Source organism: Zosterops lateralis, assembly GCF_965231275.1.
Source record: "Zosterops lateralis genome assembly, chromosome: 25".
Lineage (NCBI taxonomy): Eukaryota > Metazoa > Chordata > Aves > Passeriformes > Zosteropidae > Zosterops > Zosterops lateralis.
This window is the reverse complement of record NC_139785.1, coordinates 5,729,987-5,747,131: the sequence shown is the minus strand read 5'-3', so window position 1 is coordinate 5,747,131 and position 17,145 is coordinate 5,729,987. Positions and strand designations below refer to the sequence as shown.

Genomic DNA, 17,145 nt, shown 5'->3' with positions numbered 1-17,145 from the left:
CGGAGGGATGGTCTTTAATTTCTGAGTGGTTTTCCATTCAAATAGGGTTTCACAGAGGCTGCAACCAGTGGGGGGACAGGGATTCACAAGGAATGAGGACCCTGGGGAGGGACAAGGATGCTCAGGGAAGGACATGAACCCTGGGGACAGAAAGGGTTGGGGCAGATGAGCAGAAGAGGGATGAGGAGGATGCTCAGGTGGGGCAAAGATCCTGGAGACAAACAGCTGGGAGGAACAGGGATGCTGGGAATGTTTGGGAGGGATGAGGTGGTTGGAAGGGAAGGGGACAAGATTACATGGGGGGACAAGGACACAGCAGGTGGATGAGGGTGCTGGAGAAGGACAAGGAAGTCTGGGGGACAGGGATGCCTGGAGGGAAGGGGACATGGAGGAAGGACAAGGATTTCCAGGGCACTGAGGATTGCTGGGGGGAAAAAGACACTTGGGGAAAACAAGATTGCCTGGGAGGGACAAGGACAGTAGCAAGGGACAAGGAGGATGGTTGCAGGGGGATGAGGACAGTGGGGAAGGAAAAGGAGGACAAAATGATGATAAGGACACTCAGGAGGGCTGAGAAGCCTGGGAATGAGGAGATTAGGAGGGACAAGGACATTTAGAGGGAGCACAAGGCCACTCAGGTGGCCTGGGAAGGATGAGAACACTTGGGAGAGACAAGGATGGACAAGGGTTCTGAGGAAGGACATGAAGTATCAGCACAAGGACAGTTGGAAGGAATGGGAATAGTCAGCAAGAATGGGGATGGTCAGGGGCCAGCAGCCCTAGGGAAAGACAAGGACACAGGGTGGACAACAGTGCTTGGGCTGGAGAAGGGTTAGTTAGGGGGGATGAGGAATTTGGGAAGGGGTGGGGACACTGAGGAGGGATGGGGACATTGTGGAAGAAGGAGGACACTTGGGAAGGACAAAAATGCTGAATAAGGAGGAACACCCACCCACCCACCCACCCACCTTGGTGTCACCCACCCTTTGTGGGCGGCTTTTCCTAGTAAAGAGCCCCTGTTTGGGGAGCTGCCTAATAAAGCTGGATTTTAGCTCAGCCAAGGGGACTCTGGCCTTGCTGCGTCCTGTGCCCTGGGGACTGCCACGCTCCTGTCCCCCCTGTCCTCAGCTCACCACCTTCCCTGGCCCAGGGGCTGCCAATCCCTGACCCCTGGCCACCTGGAAAGTAAAGAAAACATTTTCCAACACCCTGGAACACCTCACCACCCCCAGTGCCCACCACCCTGGCACTGGGTCACTACACACCGTGCTGTGAGCTGCTGTTCACGGCTGCCTCTGTCCTGGTTCTCTGTGGGACCTCCAGCACTGACCACCAGTCCCAGGTGGCCGTGTGGACTCTGGGTGGGAAAACCTGCTCCAAGGGCGATGGTGGTGGTGAGGGACCTGCAGGGAAGAAGGCGAGAGATGGTGGCATCACATGGTGTTGTGATGGATCCAGCTGTGGCACTTCTATCCAGCTGTGATGCTTCACTCCACCTACACAGCTGTGACAATAACACAGGGCTTCTCCTGGCTCTGGCACAGCTCTGGAGGGCTTGTGCCAGCACTGTGGTGGCCCCTGAGTCACCATCCCACTCCTCCCCCCACCCTGGCTTCACTCCACCCCCTCTTTGCCAGGAGACACCCCCCCAGTGACACCCAGCCCCTCGGTGACTCCGGATGCCAGAAAGGGCCACCTGCCTTGAGGAGGTGACAATGCTCAGGGCCAGAGAGGGCGTCCAGGGACATTTCACTCACCCTCATAAGCCTCATCAGTGTCCTCGAGGCTGTAGCAGAGGCCATCGACAGCCACGGCCAGGGCCCGGGCAAAGCTGGCATCCAGCAGGAAGGAGCCATCACAAGAGCTCACCAGGCTGCAGCGGGTGCTGGCAAAGTTGTCCTCTGAGACAGACCCCCAGCCGTTCAACAGAGACCCTCCTGGAGAGCCCTGTGTTGCTGTGCGCTCTTCTTCCTCCTCCTCCTCTTCTTCCTCCTCTTCCTCCTCCTCCTCACCCAGCTCAGAGGCTGGTGGCCCGTAGATGTAGCCGTAGGTGTGCAGTGGTGAGAAGGACCGTGGTGTGGTTGGTGCTGGGGGTCTGTGGGGACATAATGGGGGTACTGCTGGCACCAGGGGATGCTGCAATCATGGGAGTGTCCCAGGGGGACGGGGAATACCTGGAGCAGGTGGTGTCCTGGTCCATCTCCAGCACCTCAGCCACCTGCTGTTGTGTGAGGACCCCATCGCTGAATGCCGGCGAGAGGCGCCCGCTGGCCAGGGACGTGTCCTTGGGGTACCTGGGGGCCAGGAATGTGTCCCTTGGGTGCCTGGTCTCCAGTGACATGTTCCTGGTGTGGCTGCTGGCTGGGGACATGTCCTTGGGGTACCTGGTGCCCAAGAACTTGTCCTTCTGGTGACCAGTGAGTGGAGAAGCCTCTTGGGGGTGTCTGGTGGCTGGAGATGTGTCCCTGGAGTGTCTGGCGACTGGAGATGTGTCCTTAGGATGCCTCATTGCTGGTGACATGTTTTCAGGGTACCTGCTGCACAGGGACATGCCCCTTGTGTGCAGGGTCACCAGTGATGGGTTCCTGGTGGCCTGAGACACGTCCTTAGTGTACCTGGTGCCCAAGAAGTTGTCCTTGTGGGGCTCAGAGACTGGTGACATCTCCTCAGGGTGCCTGGTGGGTGGGGACGTGTCCCTGGGGTGCTCAGTGGCTGGCAACGTGTCGTTGGGATGCCTCAAGGCTGGTGACATGTTTTCAGGGTACCTGCTGCACAAGGACATGTCCCTTGTGTGCAGGGTCACCAGTGATGGCTCCCTGGGGTACTCATTGGCTGGGGACACATCCTTGACATACCTGGAGGCCAGGAACTTGTCCCTGCAGTGCCTCGTTGCTGGGGACATCTCCTTGGGGAGCCTGGTGTCTGGGGACATCTCCTGGGGGAGCCTCATGCCTGGGGATGTGTCCTTTGGGTGCCTGCTGGCTGGGGACACGTCCTTGGGGTGCCTGGTGGACAGTGAGATGTCCCTCTGGCACCTGGCCACTGGTAATGGGTCTCTGGGGCACCTGGTGACCAGGGAGGTGTCCTCAGGGTGCCTGGTGGCCAAGACTGTGTCCCTCTGGTGCTTGGTTGCTGGTGATGGATCCTTGTGGTGCCTGGTGGCTGGTGACATGTCCCTGGTGACTGAGGACACATCCTTAGGGTGCCTGCTGTCCAGGAATATGTCCTTGGGGTGCTCAGTGACCAAGGACATGTCCCTAGGGTTCTTGGTGGCCAGCGACACACCCCTGGGGCTCTCAGTGATTGGGGATGTGTCCCTGGGGCATCTCACGGCTGGAGATGTGTCTCTGGGGATCCCAGTGCCTGGGGACACGTCCTTGGCATGCCTGGTGGCCAGAGATGTGTCCCTGGGGATCCCAGTGCCTGGGGACACGTCCTTGGCATGCCTGGTGGCCAGAGATGTGTCCCTGGGGCACACGGAGGCTGGGGACCTGCAGGTGCAAGGGACACGTTGGGTTTTGCAGCAAAGGGTTGGGTTGTAGGGCACCCATCTGGATGGGGACACCCAAACTCACCGTGTCACCGGTGGGTGCCAGGCATGGGGTGGCCTCGGGGGTGTCACTGGTGACCTGGTGACACCAGAGGCCAGGGAAGTGCTGCCCCGACGTGGTTTTGGGGAGCTGAAAAGCGGCACCCGCGGGTCCCTGCTGTCCATCACGGCAGTGCTGGTGTCACCCTCGTGTCCCCTCTGCTGAGGCTGCCTGGCTGCCAGCCCAAAATCTGCCCCCCACTCGCCTCCAATCCCAGTGGCAGGGAAGTGGCTGGGGCCAGCTATGAGCACCGGGGTGCTGTGCACTTGATGCAGCTCTGCGAGGGGAATGAGGGACACAGAGCCATGGGCCATTACCCTGCTGTCCCCATATCCCATCATGTCCCCCCATGTGCCCCCACACCCACCTCTCTTGCGAACACGCTCCCAGGGTGCTGGGTTTGGGGTGCTGGGCGAGGAATGCACCCCGGGGTGCCCCCCAGCACAGCACCCCATGTCCCCGAGGGTCGGTGGGTGTCCCCCATGGAGGCTGCTGTGGATGGGCGGTGTGGGGGGGCCAAGGCTGGGCTCCAAGGATAGAGCTGGAAGAGTAAGAGAGGTCAGGGCACCCATGGGGACACGTGTCCCCTGTCCCCTCTGTTCTTAGATCTGTGTGTCCTCAAGTCCTCACTGCCTGCAGACAGACAATGGGGGACACCAAGGTGAGGGTCCCATAACACTGGGGGTCCCAGGCATAGGGTGAGGGTCTTGGGGATAATTTTGCTGGTCCCATGGCACTCTGTGAGGATCCTGGGCCTGGGGTCCTGTTGAAGGAGGTGAGGGTTCCATGGAACTGGGTGGGGATCCAATAGCATCACATGGGATGGATGGGGATCCCACAGTACTAGTGGGGGTCTCATGGCAGAGGGTGGGGGCTCTATGGCACCAGGTGGGGACCCCAACCCTAGTGTTCACTGGAGGGATGGGGGTCCCATGGCAGTGGGTGGGGGTCCCAGTCCCCATGGGGCTCACTGGAGGGGTGGGGGTCCCAAGGCAGTGGGTGGGGGTCCCAGTCCCCATGGGGCTCACTGGAGGGGTGGGGGTCCCAAGGCAGTGGGTGGGGGTCCCAGTCCCCACGGGGCTCACTGGATGGGTGGGGGTCCCTGCCATCACTCCCCAGGAGTCGGCTGCTGAGGCTGCTGCTGCTGCTGAGGTTTCGGGGGGCACAGCTGGGTTTCCAGGGACCACCAAGCCATGGTGAGTCAGCAGCCACCAGCCTGAAGGGCAAGAAATACTGTCAGTGAGTGCATCAATCCCCACCACACCAGGGATCTACCGTGCCCCCACCCCACGGCCTCTCACCTGTGGCGAGCTGCGGCGTCCTGGCTGGCGCGGCGCTGGCAGAGGAGGAGGAGGAGGGCCAGTAAGGCCAACCAGAGCATGGAGCCAGCAGCTGCAATGACAGCAGGCTGCCGCAGTGCCTGGACCACCCTGCTGCTCCCTGCTGTCAGCCCTGCAAGGGTCCCATCACTGTCATTTCATGTCACCACCTTGACCCCCACCCGCACCCCACGTCGCTCTCCATCATCCTACCCAGGACTCCACAGGTGGCATTGCTGGGAACCCCCAGCCCTGCACTGTTGAAAGCTGCAACCTGGACACAGAATTCGGCCCCAGGGTGTGGGAGGAGGTTTTCCAGGCGGCGGGTGGCTCCGTCCACTGTCCTGTTGGTGGGGCGCTGCCAGCCCTCACCCATTGACCAGACCTGGCAGGCACCAAGAGAATGTGTCCCCTTAGGTGATTTGCCTTGATGGCCCCCCTGTGGATGGACCCCCTTGGACAGACCCCTTCAGGTGAACATCCCTTGACAGACTCCCACTGACGGCTCCCCCATGGACAGATTCACTTTGATGGGTCCCCTTAGATGAATCTCCTTGAGGGACTCCCCTTGGAAGGACCCCTTTGGATGGGCTCTCTTGCATTCCCCTAGGATGGACCTCCTTGGGTGAATACTTCTTGGATGGACCCCCACTGATGGACCCCCCCCTTTGGATGGATCCCCTTGGCTAAATCCCTTAGGCTGGTCTTCTTTGGATGAACTCCCTTGGATGCCACTAGACAGATACCCTGGGATGACCACCCTCTTTTGGATGATACCTCCTGGATAGACCCCTTGGATGGTTCCTCCCTTGGATAGACCCCACCTTTGACAGACTCCCTTTTTGGATGGATCCCCTTGGATTTACCCTCCTAAGCCAGCAGACCCCAACCCTGCCCCCTTTGCCCATTGCCCCAAACCTGGTATCCCTGGATGACGCCGTTGTGAGCTTCAGGAGGAGGAGGTTCCCAGCTCACGACCACGGTGCCATTCCCTGTCTCAGCCTGGCTGATGGTGACACGCTGGGGTGCTGCACTGGGCACTGCTGGGACAGAGATGATGACACCTCTGGGACCCCCAACCAACCTCCCTGTCCTCCACCCAGAAATCCCAGGGCACACACGACGCACCTTCCTCGGGTATCCAGAGGTGCCTGCTGTTGCTGTCGGAGCCCTGGGCCCCTCCGGTGTAGGGTCGGACCTTGAACTCGTACTTGTAGCCCCTGCGGAGCGCGGGGATGATGGTGCTGAGCTCCCTGCCGGCGTCGTGCTGGATCCAGGAGGTGGTGATGGGGAGCAGGCTGCGGTACAGCACCACGTAGCCCACGGGCACCGGCACCGGCATCAGCATCTGAAGAGCACGGGAAGGGTTCCGAGTCAAGGTGGGACATGGGGATGTGTCCCATCTCCCCCATCTCCTGGGGGTGGCTGGGCAGGGCACCAACCTGCCATCGGAGGTGGACGGCAGCGGTGGGCAGTGCAGTGCCGTTGTCCAGGTGCAGCCGCACAGCCAGCAGGTCCCGGGGGGCAGGCTCCTGCTGCCCCGCTGCCACACGGTCTGTGGGGCAGAAGGAGGTGAATGGCAGCACCAAGCAGGACCAAGGTCCCCTGGCACCTGCCTCAGATACCTGCACATGGAGATCCTGATGTCTACCTGGATGGACTCACTCAAATGGACAGACACCCTTTGATGGGTCTGTCTTGAATGGACCCCTCTTGGATGGGCTCCCTTTGATATGGGGACATGGGATGGGATCCCATAATCCACCCCTGTGATATTCCCCTCTTAAATGGACCCTTTGGATGTATATTTCTTGTTCTACCCCTGTTTAATGTACTTCCACCTTGCATAGATCCCCTTAAATGGATCCTCCTGGAGGAACCAGGTTGGCTGGATCCCCTTTAGGTGGGTGATCTTGAATGAATCCCTTTGGATGGACTCCCACCTCGATGCATTTCCTTAGATGGATCCCCTTACATGGACCTTCTTGGATGGATCCTGTTGGATGGATGTGTTTAGATGGACCTACCTTTGGAAGTGCCCCCTTTGATGGATCCCCTCAAATGACTGAGCTGGGTGGACTTTACTTGATGGATGGATGACCTTGAATGGACCCCCATGGACCGACTGCCCTTGGATGGCCCCTGAGATGAACCCCCTTAGATGGACCCTCTTAGATGAATCCCCTTGCATGAACCCCAAGATGGCCCTGGATGCCTGTGATGGTGGAGGCCACGGAGGTGTCACCACTGACTCTGCACGTGGAGGACGGTGGTGGCGGCGGCGGTGCCCAGCTGGCTCTGTGCTGTGCACACGTACGCACCGGCATCGGCGGACGTCACGGCGAAGAGGCGCAGGGTGTGCTCCCGGTCCACCTCGTGCCTGCGGGTCACCAGCTCTCCATCAGCCTCACCCCACGCCACGGATGGGACATCTCCCCACCCTGCCACCACCTACCTGCCCCAGGGCAGGTCTCCGTGCTCTTTGTGCCACTGCACCTGCGGTGCCGGGTCACCTCGGGCGCTGCAGCCCAGCTCCACGGTGCTGCCAGCCACCGCCGCGGCATCGCTTGGGTGGCGCACAATGCTTGGCTTCTCTGCAGGGGGACAGCAGGGACATTGCACCACGGCTGGGTGTGACGTGCCCACCGCCTGTGGGAGACCCTTGGCTTACCCAGCACGGAGACACGGGCACCCCGGCTCTCCCTCTTGCCCGCCGCGTTGGTCGCCACGCAGACGTAGAGACCGGAGTCGCTCCTTTGCGCTGATGCCACCTGCAACTTCCCCTTGGTGACCACGTACCTGCCGCCTACCAAGTCCAACGTCACCCCGTCCTTCTTCCAGGTAATGTAGGGCTCGGGGTAGCCCAAAGGGGGGACACAGTCCAGCTCCAACGCTTGCCCCGCCGTGGTCACCAAATCACCCGGCTGCAGGCGGAAATTGTCCTGCAGCACTGCGGTGGGGAGGGCACATTGTGGTTGAGGGGGGAATAGGATTTTCTGGTGTCTCCCCATCTGCATCACCCACCCACCAGGTGTCCTTACCAGCTGAAGTTTGGGGTGCCGTGGCCACGCTGGGGAGGCGGCAGCCTGTAGGGTGATAAGGAGGTGGGGGAATGCCAATAGGTGCCCCAAAATGGGCACGGTCTCAGACCTGAGGTGGGGCAGGGGGCAGAGTTAAGTGGATTTTGGCCCCCCACGGGCTGCACTCACCTCCACGGTGCAGGGCAGCGAGGCAGAGCCCCAGGCCCAGTGCTGTCTCCCAGCCGCCCGCCATGCCGGCCTGGCCAGCCTTCCCATTTCCTCCCCAAATCCCGGTTCCTCCCTGCCAGCACCGGGGCTGGATCCGGCTCCGGATGGGGGGGTACAATAGGCGGATGTGGGGGCCGGGAAATGCCGAAGGGGGGGAAGGTGAGGGTGAGCACAAACAGCTCAGCCATCCTGCGGCAGTGTTAGTGCCTGGCCACGGTGGCGTTGGCAGCGCCCGGAGACAGCGGAGTGGGGGACACCAGCGGTTAATGAATTTAATTAGTCAGAATAAATTCCCCTTTTCCTTCGCCACGTTCAGAGGAAGGCAAATGAAGAAGAAACGGGCTCTCAGCTTGAGGATACCATCAGTAGGTACCAGAGGGAGCAGTCCAAGGTCTCCCAAGCACTTCAAGTGCCAGTTTGATGCCAGCCAGGTGCATCAGGTTTGTATGGTCTTACCTGTCAGCCAGTTCTCATGTATCCCCCCACCCTGGGGGACCCCTGCCACCCAAGGGTGCCACCACCAGACGGGTAGTACGTTTAGTTTATTGGTTAGTAGTGCACCCTGAGCACTCCAGGGTGCCCTGGCACCCACCCTGGGTGCCCCAGGGCCCGGCTCGCTTGGCCGGCCGCTCTCTGCTCTTCATCCTAAACCTATTTCCCATGAAGTCTTGGGGAGAGACAGCGTCGTGTGCCCCCAAACCGGGGGATTTTCACAGAAAATCCTACCATGGCAAAGGGGCAATGCTCGGGCCAGGGCCTCCAGCCCGTGTTTAGGGGACATTGCAGCTGGGGAGCTGGGGACAGGAGGGAACCCCCCCTGTTTAGACCACCTGATGCACGTTGCACCCTTGGGCGAGCTCGTGTGGCAGTGCATGTCCTGCTCCGTGCATGGGGGGCCGTGCCACGGCGTGTGGGCACCGTGCTCTTACACACTCGTGTGCACCCACGGTTACTGGGCGTGCAGGGTGTGTGCTCCCCGTGTGCGTGTGCACGCTCCAAGCACACTCATCTGCTTCGTGCTCGCTCTCTCCACGTGCACCACACACACTCTGTGCACGCACAGCACACTCACCCTTTGCACGCCCACTGCAGGCTCCACGTGTGCCCTGTGGAGCACTGCAGGTTCACTCTTAGGCACTCTGAGCACACTCAGCTGCTGGCTTTGTGCACACTCTTTCCACACACACCATGCACAGTCTGTGTGTGCTTTGTGCAAGCCTTGCACACACCCTCTTTGCTCACACTCACCACAGGCTGTGTGCATGTCCCACACAAACGCTGTGTGTGTGCTCCCTCCACATGCTCCATGCACCCTCTGCACAGGTGCTCTCTGTGTGAACTCTCTCTGCACACTCTGTGCACACCTGGAACACACCCCCAGTGCTGACACGCTCACAAGGGCTGTGCAGGTTCAGAGGGCACTCTGCACACTCCATACACACTGTGCACACTGCACTGCACGCTCCCTGTGTGTTCTCTCCATGCTCTTGCACGCTCTGTGCATCCTCTTTGCACACTCTGTGCACACCTGGAACACACCTCCAGTGCTGGCACGCTCACAAGGGCCGTGCAGGTCCAGTGCACACTCCATACACACTGTGCACACTGCACACATCCCTGTGTGTTCTCTCCATGCTCTTGCACGCTCTGTGCATCCTCTTTGCACACTGTGTGCACACTTGGCACACACCCCCAGTGCTGACACGCTCACAGGGGCCGGGCAGGTTCAGTGCACACTCCATACACTCTCTGTGCACACTGCACACACTCCCTGTGTGTTCTCTCTATGCTCTTGCACACTCTGTGCATCCTCTTTGCACACTGTGTGCACTCCTGGAACACACCCCCAGTGCTGTGCAAGGTCCAGTGCAGGTCCGTGCACACTCCATACACACTGTGCACACTGCACACACTCCCTGTGTGTTCTCTCCATGCTCTTGCACGCTCTGTGCATCTTCTTTGCACACTCTGTGCACACCCCCGTGCCTGCCCCGTGCACCCTGTGTGCACAGCCGTGTGCCCTCCTGCACGCTCCATGCTTTCCTTTCCCCTGTGCAGTGCTCCAGTGCCCTCTCTGCATGCTCTGACACACTCCGTGCAATGATTGCATGTTCTCTCTGCACACCTGTGCGCTCCCCGCACACTCGTCCCGGCGAGAAAGCCGTTAAAGCGATGCCCCAGGAAGATGGGGGGACGGAAGAGGGGAGCTCTGGGCGGGATCAATAGGAAATTAGTGACTTTACGCCGAGCAGAAATGACACCCAGCGGTGGCAGCAGGGCTGTGCCGGTGTCCCCGCTCGCTCGGTGGCAGAAGTGTGGCCGTGCCGGTGTCCCTGCTCGCTTAGCACGCTGCCACCGAAGCGCGCACAGTCCTGCTCCCCGCTCAGGCGCTGATCTCCACGGCATTGGCCTCCTCCTGCTCCCGGATGACGTGCACGCCGGCAGTCCGCAGCAGCCGGGGCGCGCCGCGGGAGCGCGCAGGAGAGCCCGGCGGGGACCGGTGGCTCCGCGTCGAGGCGGGGGAACGAGCTGGAGAGCGATGGTAACGGCGGGTGGAGCGCCCCACCGGCCCCGGAGAGCGTCCGGCTGCTGGGACAGGAGAGCTGGTGTAGCCCGGGTCCACTGTGCCCCGGGGTTCGGGCAGTGAGTCCTCCTCCGCCTCTGGAGAGTCCTGACAAAGCCAAGAGCAGGAGAATATGGGATGTAGGAGCATCCCTGGATGGCTGGGAGAAAGAGCTCTGCTGAGCTGAGATATTCTATTTTATTGCAAGGGTGGTGGGTAGAAAGGGCTTTGCCTTCAGCCACCAGCCTGGGCTGGAAGGAACCCCAGAGAGAGAGGGAGAGAGAGAGGGTGAGAGCTGAGAGAGAAGGGAGAGAGAGAGCAAGGGGCAGGGTCAGAGTGCTGAGAGAGCTAAGAGAGGTTGGTCCTTGTTACAATCCATTCTATCTCCTTTTGTGATGAATATTCTAATTTACAGTGACCAACCAATACAAGACACAACATCCTATAGAATCTCCACACAGCCTATAAGAACTAGTACATTACCACACTGTGTTATATTTTAAACTCTAAAAACTCCTCTTTAGACTTTTCTGTTTTGCTCCATTGACCTTTGGATCCCTCAGGTATTGTTCAATCAAAAAAGATTCTCCCTCAGCTGGCCAGGCTGTTGTCTTCAGGTTATAGAGTAACTAAGGCTCGGTATCCTACAACTCAAAGTGAGCTTCCATTTCTATTTCAATTATAGGTTTGACATTTTCAGAATATTTTGCTAAGCAATCCTATTTATAAGGTTTCCCTAATTCATCTTCCCTAACATTGGGACATGTGTGAGACCCTGTGCTGGGACACTGCTGGTGCCACTGGTGCCACTGGCTCTCACCTTGTCTTTAAGGATGTACAAAGCCACTGGGTTCTTGCGCTCGTGCTCGCCGCTCCTTGGGATGCCTTCAGCTGTGGGGAAACAAGGTGCTGCTCACCATGCCAGGAGCATTGGTTGGTGTTCCCCCAGCCCACCAGGACCACGCTGGGGCCGGCACTCACCCTCGTGCTTCAGGCGCTCCTCATCCTGCTCAGCGTAGTCAGAGGATGGCTGTGTGTCCGCTTGTCGCTTCTCCCTGGAAAGGGACAAGGGATGGGGCAGCACTGGGGTTAGGGGGAGTGGGGAACAGCCTGGGGCAGGGAAGGGTCAAGTGCTGCAGGGAGGGAGGGATGGGATGGGACAAGATGGAATGGGATGAGATGATGTAGTAGAATAGAATAGATGGATTGGGATGGGATGGGATGGGATGACATGGGGTAGGATGTGTCAAGATGAGATGAGATGAGATGAGATGAGATGAGATGAGATGAGATGAGATGAGATGAGATGAGATGAGGTAGGATGGTATGGGACAGAACAAGACAGGATGGGAAGAGATGAAATGGGACAAAATGGAATGGGACAAGACAGGATGGGACAACCCCCTTTGTCTCCCGTGTTATCCCCACACGTACTTCTTGGAGGGCTTCCAGCAGGCACAAACTGTCACCAGGGTGACGAGAAGGAAGATGCCACCCGTGGATAGGATGATGTAGAGAGAGCTCCTGCCTGCAGGAGAGGAATGAGGGGGGACAACCCCCCAAGAATTTCAGCTGAAAGCATCTGCAATGGATGGTCAAACCTGGAGTGAAGGAGGGGAGAAGGGGTGGCTTACGGTAAACAGTGAGCTTCACAGGGATACTGCGGCCATGGCTGATGGGGTTCTCCACCAGGCAGCTGTAGACGTCATCGTCAGCCATGAGAACACGGGTGATGGTGAGGATCTTCTGGTCAGGGGAGAGGAGCAGGCGGGAGTCGTTGCTCAGTGGCCGCCCATCCTTCAGCCAGGTGTAGGTGGGCTTGGTGCCGTTCTCGTGTGAGCAGTTGAGGGTGAAGAACTCACTGAGCTCCAGCACCGTTGAGGAGGCCACCAGCACTTGTGGCTTTGAGATGGGAACTGCGGGCAAAGAGAGGAACCACACTGATGCCACATCTCAGGGGACAGGAAGAGAGATACCAAAACCACCCCAACTTGTCTACACAGGCTGGTCAAAACCCCCAAAACCACCTCCCAGCTGGACAAAACCCTCCCAATACGCGCTCAGGGAAAACATCCCATGGACAACCCAATCTCCCCTGGATGTCCTTCTTGCCCTTACTGTCCACGGTGAGGTTGATGGTCTTCTCGCCGGTGAAAGTGTCGTCGGTGATGGACACCTCCACCTCGTAGGCGCCTTCATCCGCCAGCTGCAGGGGGCTGATGAGCAGAGAGCCGTTCTCCAGCACCCGGATGCGGTCACGGTAATCGGGCCGGAGGTTTCCGATGATCTCGGTGCCAATAGACTGGACGACGGTGACGGGTTTGTCCCTCTTCAGCTGCCACTTGACCACGGGCTTGTCGGCGCTGGCGCTGGCGTAGCGCACCGACAGCAGCGCCGCCTTGCCCGCCGTGCCGCGCACCAGCGGCGTGGGGCTGGTGATGTTCACCCCTGCCAGCAGACCTTGGGGTGTGGGGAGAGAAAGTGGGGTGCCGAGCATGGAGTGAACAGAGAAACCCCAAGCTGGAGCTGTGCTGAGCACCCCCAAAATGCCCAGCTTGGTTCTATGACTTTTGCAAAGATGTGTGGATGACACCAAAAGTGCAGGAGGGGTAAGAGCTTTCCTGCGCTCAGATCAATGCAATGTGTTGTAAATTGCCCCCAAAAATTGCTTTGGGCATGGGAGGAGAATCAATGCAACCCCCTGTGAAGATGCATTGTCACCCTCCAAAGCTGCACTGGGGGTGAGAGAGCTCCTGCAGCCAGGTAGGAGTCTTCCTGCACTCAGATCAATGTAACATGTTGTAAAAATCAAGGAATCACCCCCAAAATTGCTTTGGGCATGGGAGGTGTGTCGCCCCTGACTTTCTTGCTTTCGAGTGTTTGAGTCTTTGCAGCACCGATCTCACGCTGCTTCATGTAAACAATATTGTATTCTTAAAATTTATCTGTATGTTTTGCATAGTTGTTCTCTGAGAGGAGAATTTGACTGATGGTCACAGTGACCAATGGAGTCAGGAGGTTGTGACCTCCTTGGGCCAATCTGGGCTCTCTGTACAAAATGTATATAAGCTATTGGAGTCAGATAATAAAGAGCTTTCCATGTGTGACCTGCTGCTGCCTGCTGTCCTCTGGGAGGGTCCACACCCACATCACAACATGTTACCCCTCTAAATGCAGGGGTAACAGAGGTGGGGCAATGCAACCCCCTGGGAAGATGCATTATCACCCCCCAAAACTGCACTGGGGGTGAGAGTGCTCCTGCAGCCAGGCCAATGTAACCAACCCTTTGCAAAAATGCAAGCATCACCCCAAAAATGCAAGGAGGAGGTGTGGATGGCATAGCTCCTCTTGCTGGGTTCTGCAAAAATGCTTGTGGTGCCCCCAAAATGTGCAGGGCTTGTGCAGGAGCTCTCCTGCACCTGGGTCAATGCAACCCTTTGCAGAAATTCATCCATCACCCCCCAAAAATGCAGGGGGAGTGCTCCTGCAGCCAGGTTGATGCAACCCTTTGCAAAAATGCACACAGTCAGTGGTAAAAATGCAGGGGGTGGGAGGGAACCCTTGGCAAAGTTGTGTCATTGCCCTGCAAAAGCTGCCTGGGGAGTGAGAGATGCCAGTGCTTGGATCAGTGCAAAGATACCCTAATTCCCCCAAAAAATGGTGGGGGGGAAGGATTTTGTATCCCACCTCCATCTCCATCGGATGCTCCTGCCCAGACAAAGCCCCCTCAGATGCAAAACTGCATCACGGGAGCCTGTGCACGTGCATTGCTCCTCATCGCTGGTTTTAAGCCAAGAAAGGGCAGAGAAAAATGTAAAAAACATGATTTTTCTGGAGGAGGGGGACTCCTTAAAACATCCTCCCTCTCCAAAACACCTTAACATCCCCCCTCTGACATCCCAGAGGTCCCATCTGTACACCCGTCATCGCCAGCGAACAAACCCCATATTGAAGAGGAGGGGAGAGTGGGAAAAGCAGCTGGGCAGAGCGAAGCAGGAGCAAGAAAGGCCTTAAACAAGCCTGAAAAAGTCATGGGACCTATTGGTATGCAGCGTCCGTCCGTCCGTCCTGCCCGGCTGCTCGGCCCCACAAACAAGCCCCGACTCGCCAAGTTTAGGGGAACCCTCAGTCCACAGGGAAAGCCAAGCCTTGGGATGGGGATGTGGCCTTTGGTCCCCTCCCTGGCACTGCCAAATTGCTGCTCTTTAACTCTTTCTTCCCTTTCTTTAACCCTATTTCTGATTTTTTTCTCCACTCCGGATAAAAAAAATTTGGGAGTTCATTAATAAATCAATAAACATTCAGTTTTCCTCCAGCATCCCTGGATGGAGATCTCCCAGCCCTTTTCAATGGCTTTTATTAAAAAAAGCCCACCAAAATTTCCTCATTTTCACACTATTTTGTTGCACAAATCTCTATTATTATTATTTTTTAAGCCCTGCAATATTTTTTGGGGGTGTCCTTGCAGTAGCCCTGGCTGTTTTTAGGGTCTAAATCAAAGCCAGTTTGTTTTGTTTTTCATCCATCCTCCTCATCTGAAGGGAAATGGGGCCTCCCCAGGGATGCTTTTGGGGCACAAAACTTTGGTAAAATGGAACAAAATTGTTGAAGGTGATTTTCTGTGTTGCCAGACCTGGGATGGGGCAGTTTGGGGCTCACTGAATTCCAAAATATGAGAATTTAGAGAATAAATGATGGAGAAAAGCAGTGGGATGAGGCAAGCCTAGAAATGGGGTGAAAAATTCCTTTCTAAGGAAAGCTGAGGAATGAATAAGAGAAAATATTTGGAGACGCTAAAAAATTAAGAAAAAATGGGGTCCATGAAAGAAAAAAAAAAAAAACCGGGGAGAAACTCAGGGTGAGGGCGGTGCCAAATCCTCCCCCACATCAGGAGCCGCTTGGCTCCAGCCAAGTGTTTTCCCCAGTTTTCCTTTCCAATTTTACCCCCTTTTTTCCCAGCTCCCAAACAGAGAAAACACTCAACAGCACAACCCATAGGGTATCACCGCTCCATCACCCCCCTCCCCAGCCTTCATCCTCCATCTGATACCCCCAAAACTCATGGAAAAAAAGGGGAAATTAAAACTAAAAAGGGAGAAGCGCGTACCTGCGTGCAGAGCCAGGAGGCAGGTCATGGGCAGCAGGCAGGGGGGAGCGGGGTGGCCCCGCGGGGCAGCCGGCGCTCCCCACATTTCGGGCAGCCCAGCCCCAGCCTCGCCCCCCGAATTGCTCCTCTTCCCCACTCCGGGCACGTCCCTCGGAGCTCCCGGCTTGGCCTTTCGCCCGGCTAATTTTTTTTTTTTTTTTTTTTTTTCTTTTTTTTTGTTCTTTCCTTTCTCAATGGAGCCCTGTGTTGTGTCCTGGTGGTTTTCGCCTCCTCGGCCGGCCTCGAGCTGACATTTATTTATTTCAGGAGAAACCACTCAGATTTGCAATTTTTTTGGGTTTTTTTTCCCAGTTACAGACCCCCCAGTTTTATGTTTTCTCAGTGCTCGGGACACATCACCCCATGGAGCCCAACTGGGGTTTGTCATCCCCTCCCTGGACAATCCAATGGGATTTTGGGCTCTGAAAACCCCATTAACTTAAACTGGATTTTTTTTTATTTTTTTTTTTTTAGAAGGGTTATTTTGCAAAGCTGGATCCCCACCCCAAAGGAGCTACCCCCCGCTTTTTTTTAGTGGTTTTTTTTTTATTTATTTTATTTTTTTTGCCTCTTCCCAGGCTCTCAATCGAAGGCCGGTGGCATCCAGGCTTCATTCCAACTTGATGCCAATTAGCGCTGGTTCCCCGGGCAGCGCTGAATGGGGCAGCGGGATGTGGGGCAGGATGCCCGGAGCCACTTCCCACCCCCATCCCCATCCCGGCTCCTGCCAAACTAAACTCATCATCCCACTGAACCACCGCCCACCCCCCCGGGGGTCTCCTGGACCCCAAAAAGGGGGCGATGCCTCTAAATATCCTGTCCCAGAGAGAGGGAGATGCTTTGGGGGGGATGCGTTATGGGGAGATGGTGCAGGGGAGAGGTTTGGGGGATTTTTAGGAAGGATGCTGTAGGGAGATGCCACAGAAAGAGGCTTTGAGGGAATTTTGGGGCGGCATTAAGGGGGGCAGGCTCGTGAGGAAGATGCTTTGGGGTCACGCTATGGGGAGGTGCTTTGGAAGGATTCCGTGTAGATGCTCTAAGGGGGTACTCGGGATACACGGACGCTTTAGGGGGACACTATAAGGATATTTGGGGGCGATTTGCACTGGGGATGCTCAGGGGGCTGTTTAGGGGATGCTTCACCCCGTTCTACCAGAGGCGGGACTCGAACCGGGGACCTCCGAACCATGAGGGGCTGGGGATGGCCTGGAGTTGGCTATGGGGAGGGGGCGGGGCTTGAGCGAGTGGGGCGTAACCCAGGATTTATGAGGGCGTGGCC

At 57.4% G+C, this 17,145-nt stretch overlaps 2 protein-coding genes across 3 annotated transcripts; both read right to left on the bottom strand.

The window, feature by feature from the left end:
* Positions 1–27: 27 nt before the first annotated feature.
* Positions 28–8,186, bottom strand: ROBO4 (roundabout guidance receptor 4). Its single transcript, XM_083877885.1, has 19 exons — positions 8,119–8,186; positions 7,951–7,995; positions 7,581–7,859; positions 7,365–7,503; positions 7,162–7,289; positions 6,352–6,464; positions 6,038–6,257; positions 5,828–5,949; positions 5,123–5,294; positions 4,892–5,042; positions 4,676–4,806; positions 3,958–4,131; positions 3,576–3,867; positions 2,856–3,491; positions 2,616–2,765; positions 2,175–2,537; positions 1,758–2,095; positions 1,266–1,403; positions 28–1,178 (listed from the first exon to the last, which is right to left on the bottom strand). The coding sequence occupies exons 1-19, from the start codon at positions 8,180–8,182 to the stop codon at positions 1,054–1,056; spliced, it is 3,780 nt and encodes a 1,259-aa protein (XP_083734011.1). The 5' UTR covers positions 8,183–8,186; the 3' UTR covers positions 28–1,053.
* Positions 8,187–10,540: 2,354 nt separating this feature from the next.
* On the bottom strand, positions 10,541–16,655 carry HEPACAM (hepatic and glial cell adhesion molecule; the record flags this gene model as incomplete). 2 transcript variants are annotated; one of them, XM_083878221.1, is made up of 7 exons in its annotated part: positions 15,828–16,655; positions 12,839–13,180; positions 12,355–12,636; positions 12,155–12,248; positions 11,702–11,775; positions 11,541–11,611; positions 10,541–10,828 (listed from the first exon to the last, which is right to left on the bottom strand). In XM_083878221.1, the coding sequence occupies exons 1-7, from the start codon at positions 15,910–15,912 to the stop codon at positions 10,541–10,543; spliced, it is 1,236 nt and encodes a 411-aa protein (XP_083734347.1). In that variant the 5' UTR covers positions 15,913–16,655. The 2 variants fall into 2 exon arrangements, with proteins under 2 accessions (XP_083734347.1, XP_083734348.1); XM_083878222.1 differs by lacking the exon at positions 15,828–16,655 and having other exon boundaries at positions 12,839–13,766.
* Positions 16,656–17,145: the final 490 nt, after the last annotated feature.

Bases quoted from the DNA above. Each gene is read 5' to 3' on its own strand.
- ROBO4 (XM_083877885.1), bottom strand. From the start codon at position 8,182: ATGGCGGGCGGCTGGGAGACAGCACTGGGCCTGGGGCTCTGCCTCGCT. The intron at 6,465-7,161 runs GTCAGTGGTGAC...TCTGCCCCACAG, and splicing joins CACCGTCCTCCACGTGCAGA to ACCGTGTGGCAGCGGGGCAG. The intron at 4,132-4,675 runs GTGAGCCCCGTG...TTACTCTTCCAG, and splicing joins CAGGGACCCCCACCCATCCA to CTCTATCCTTGGAGCCCAGC.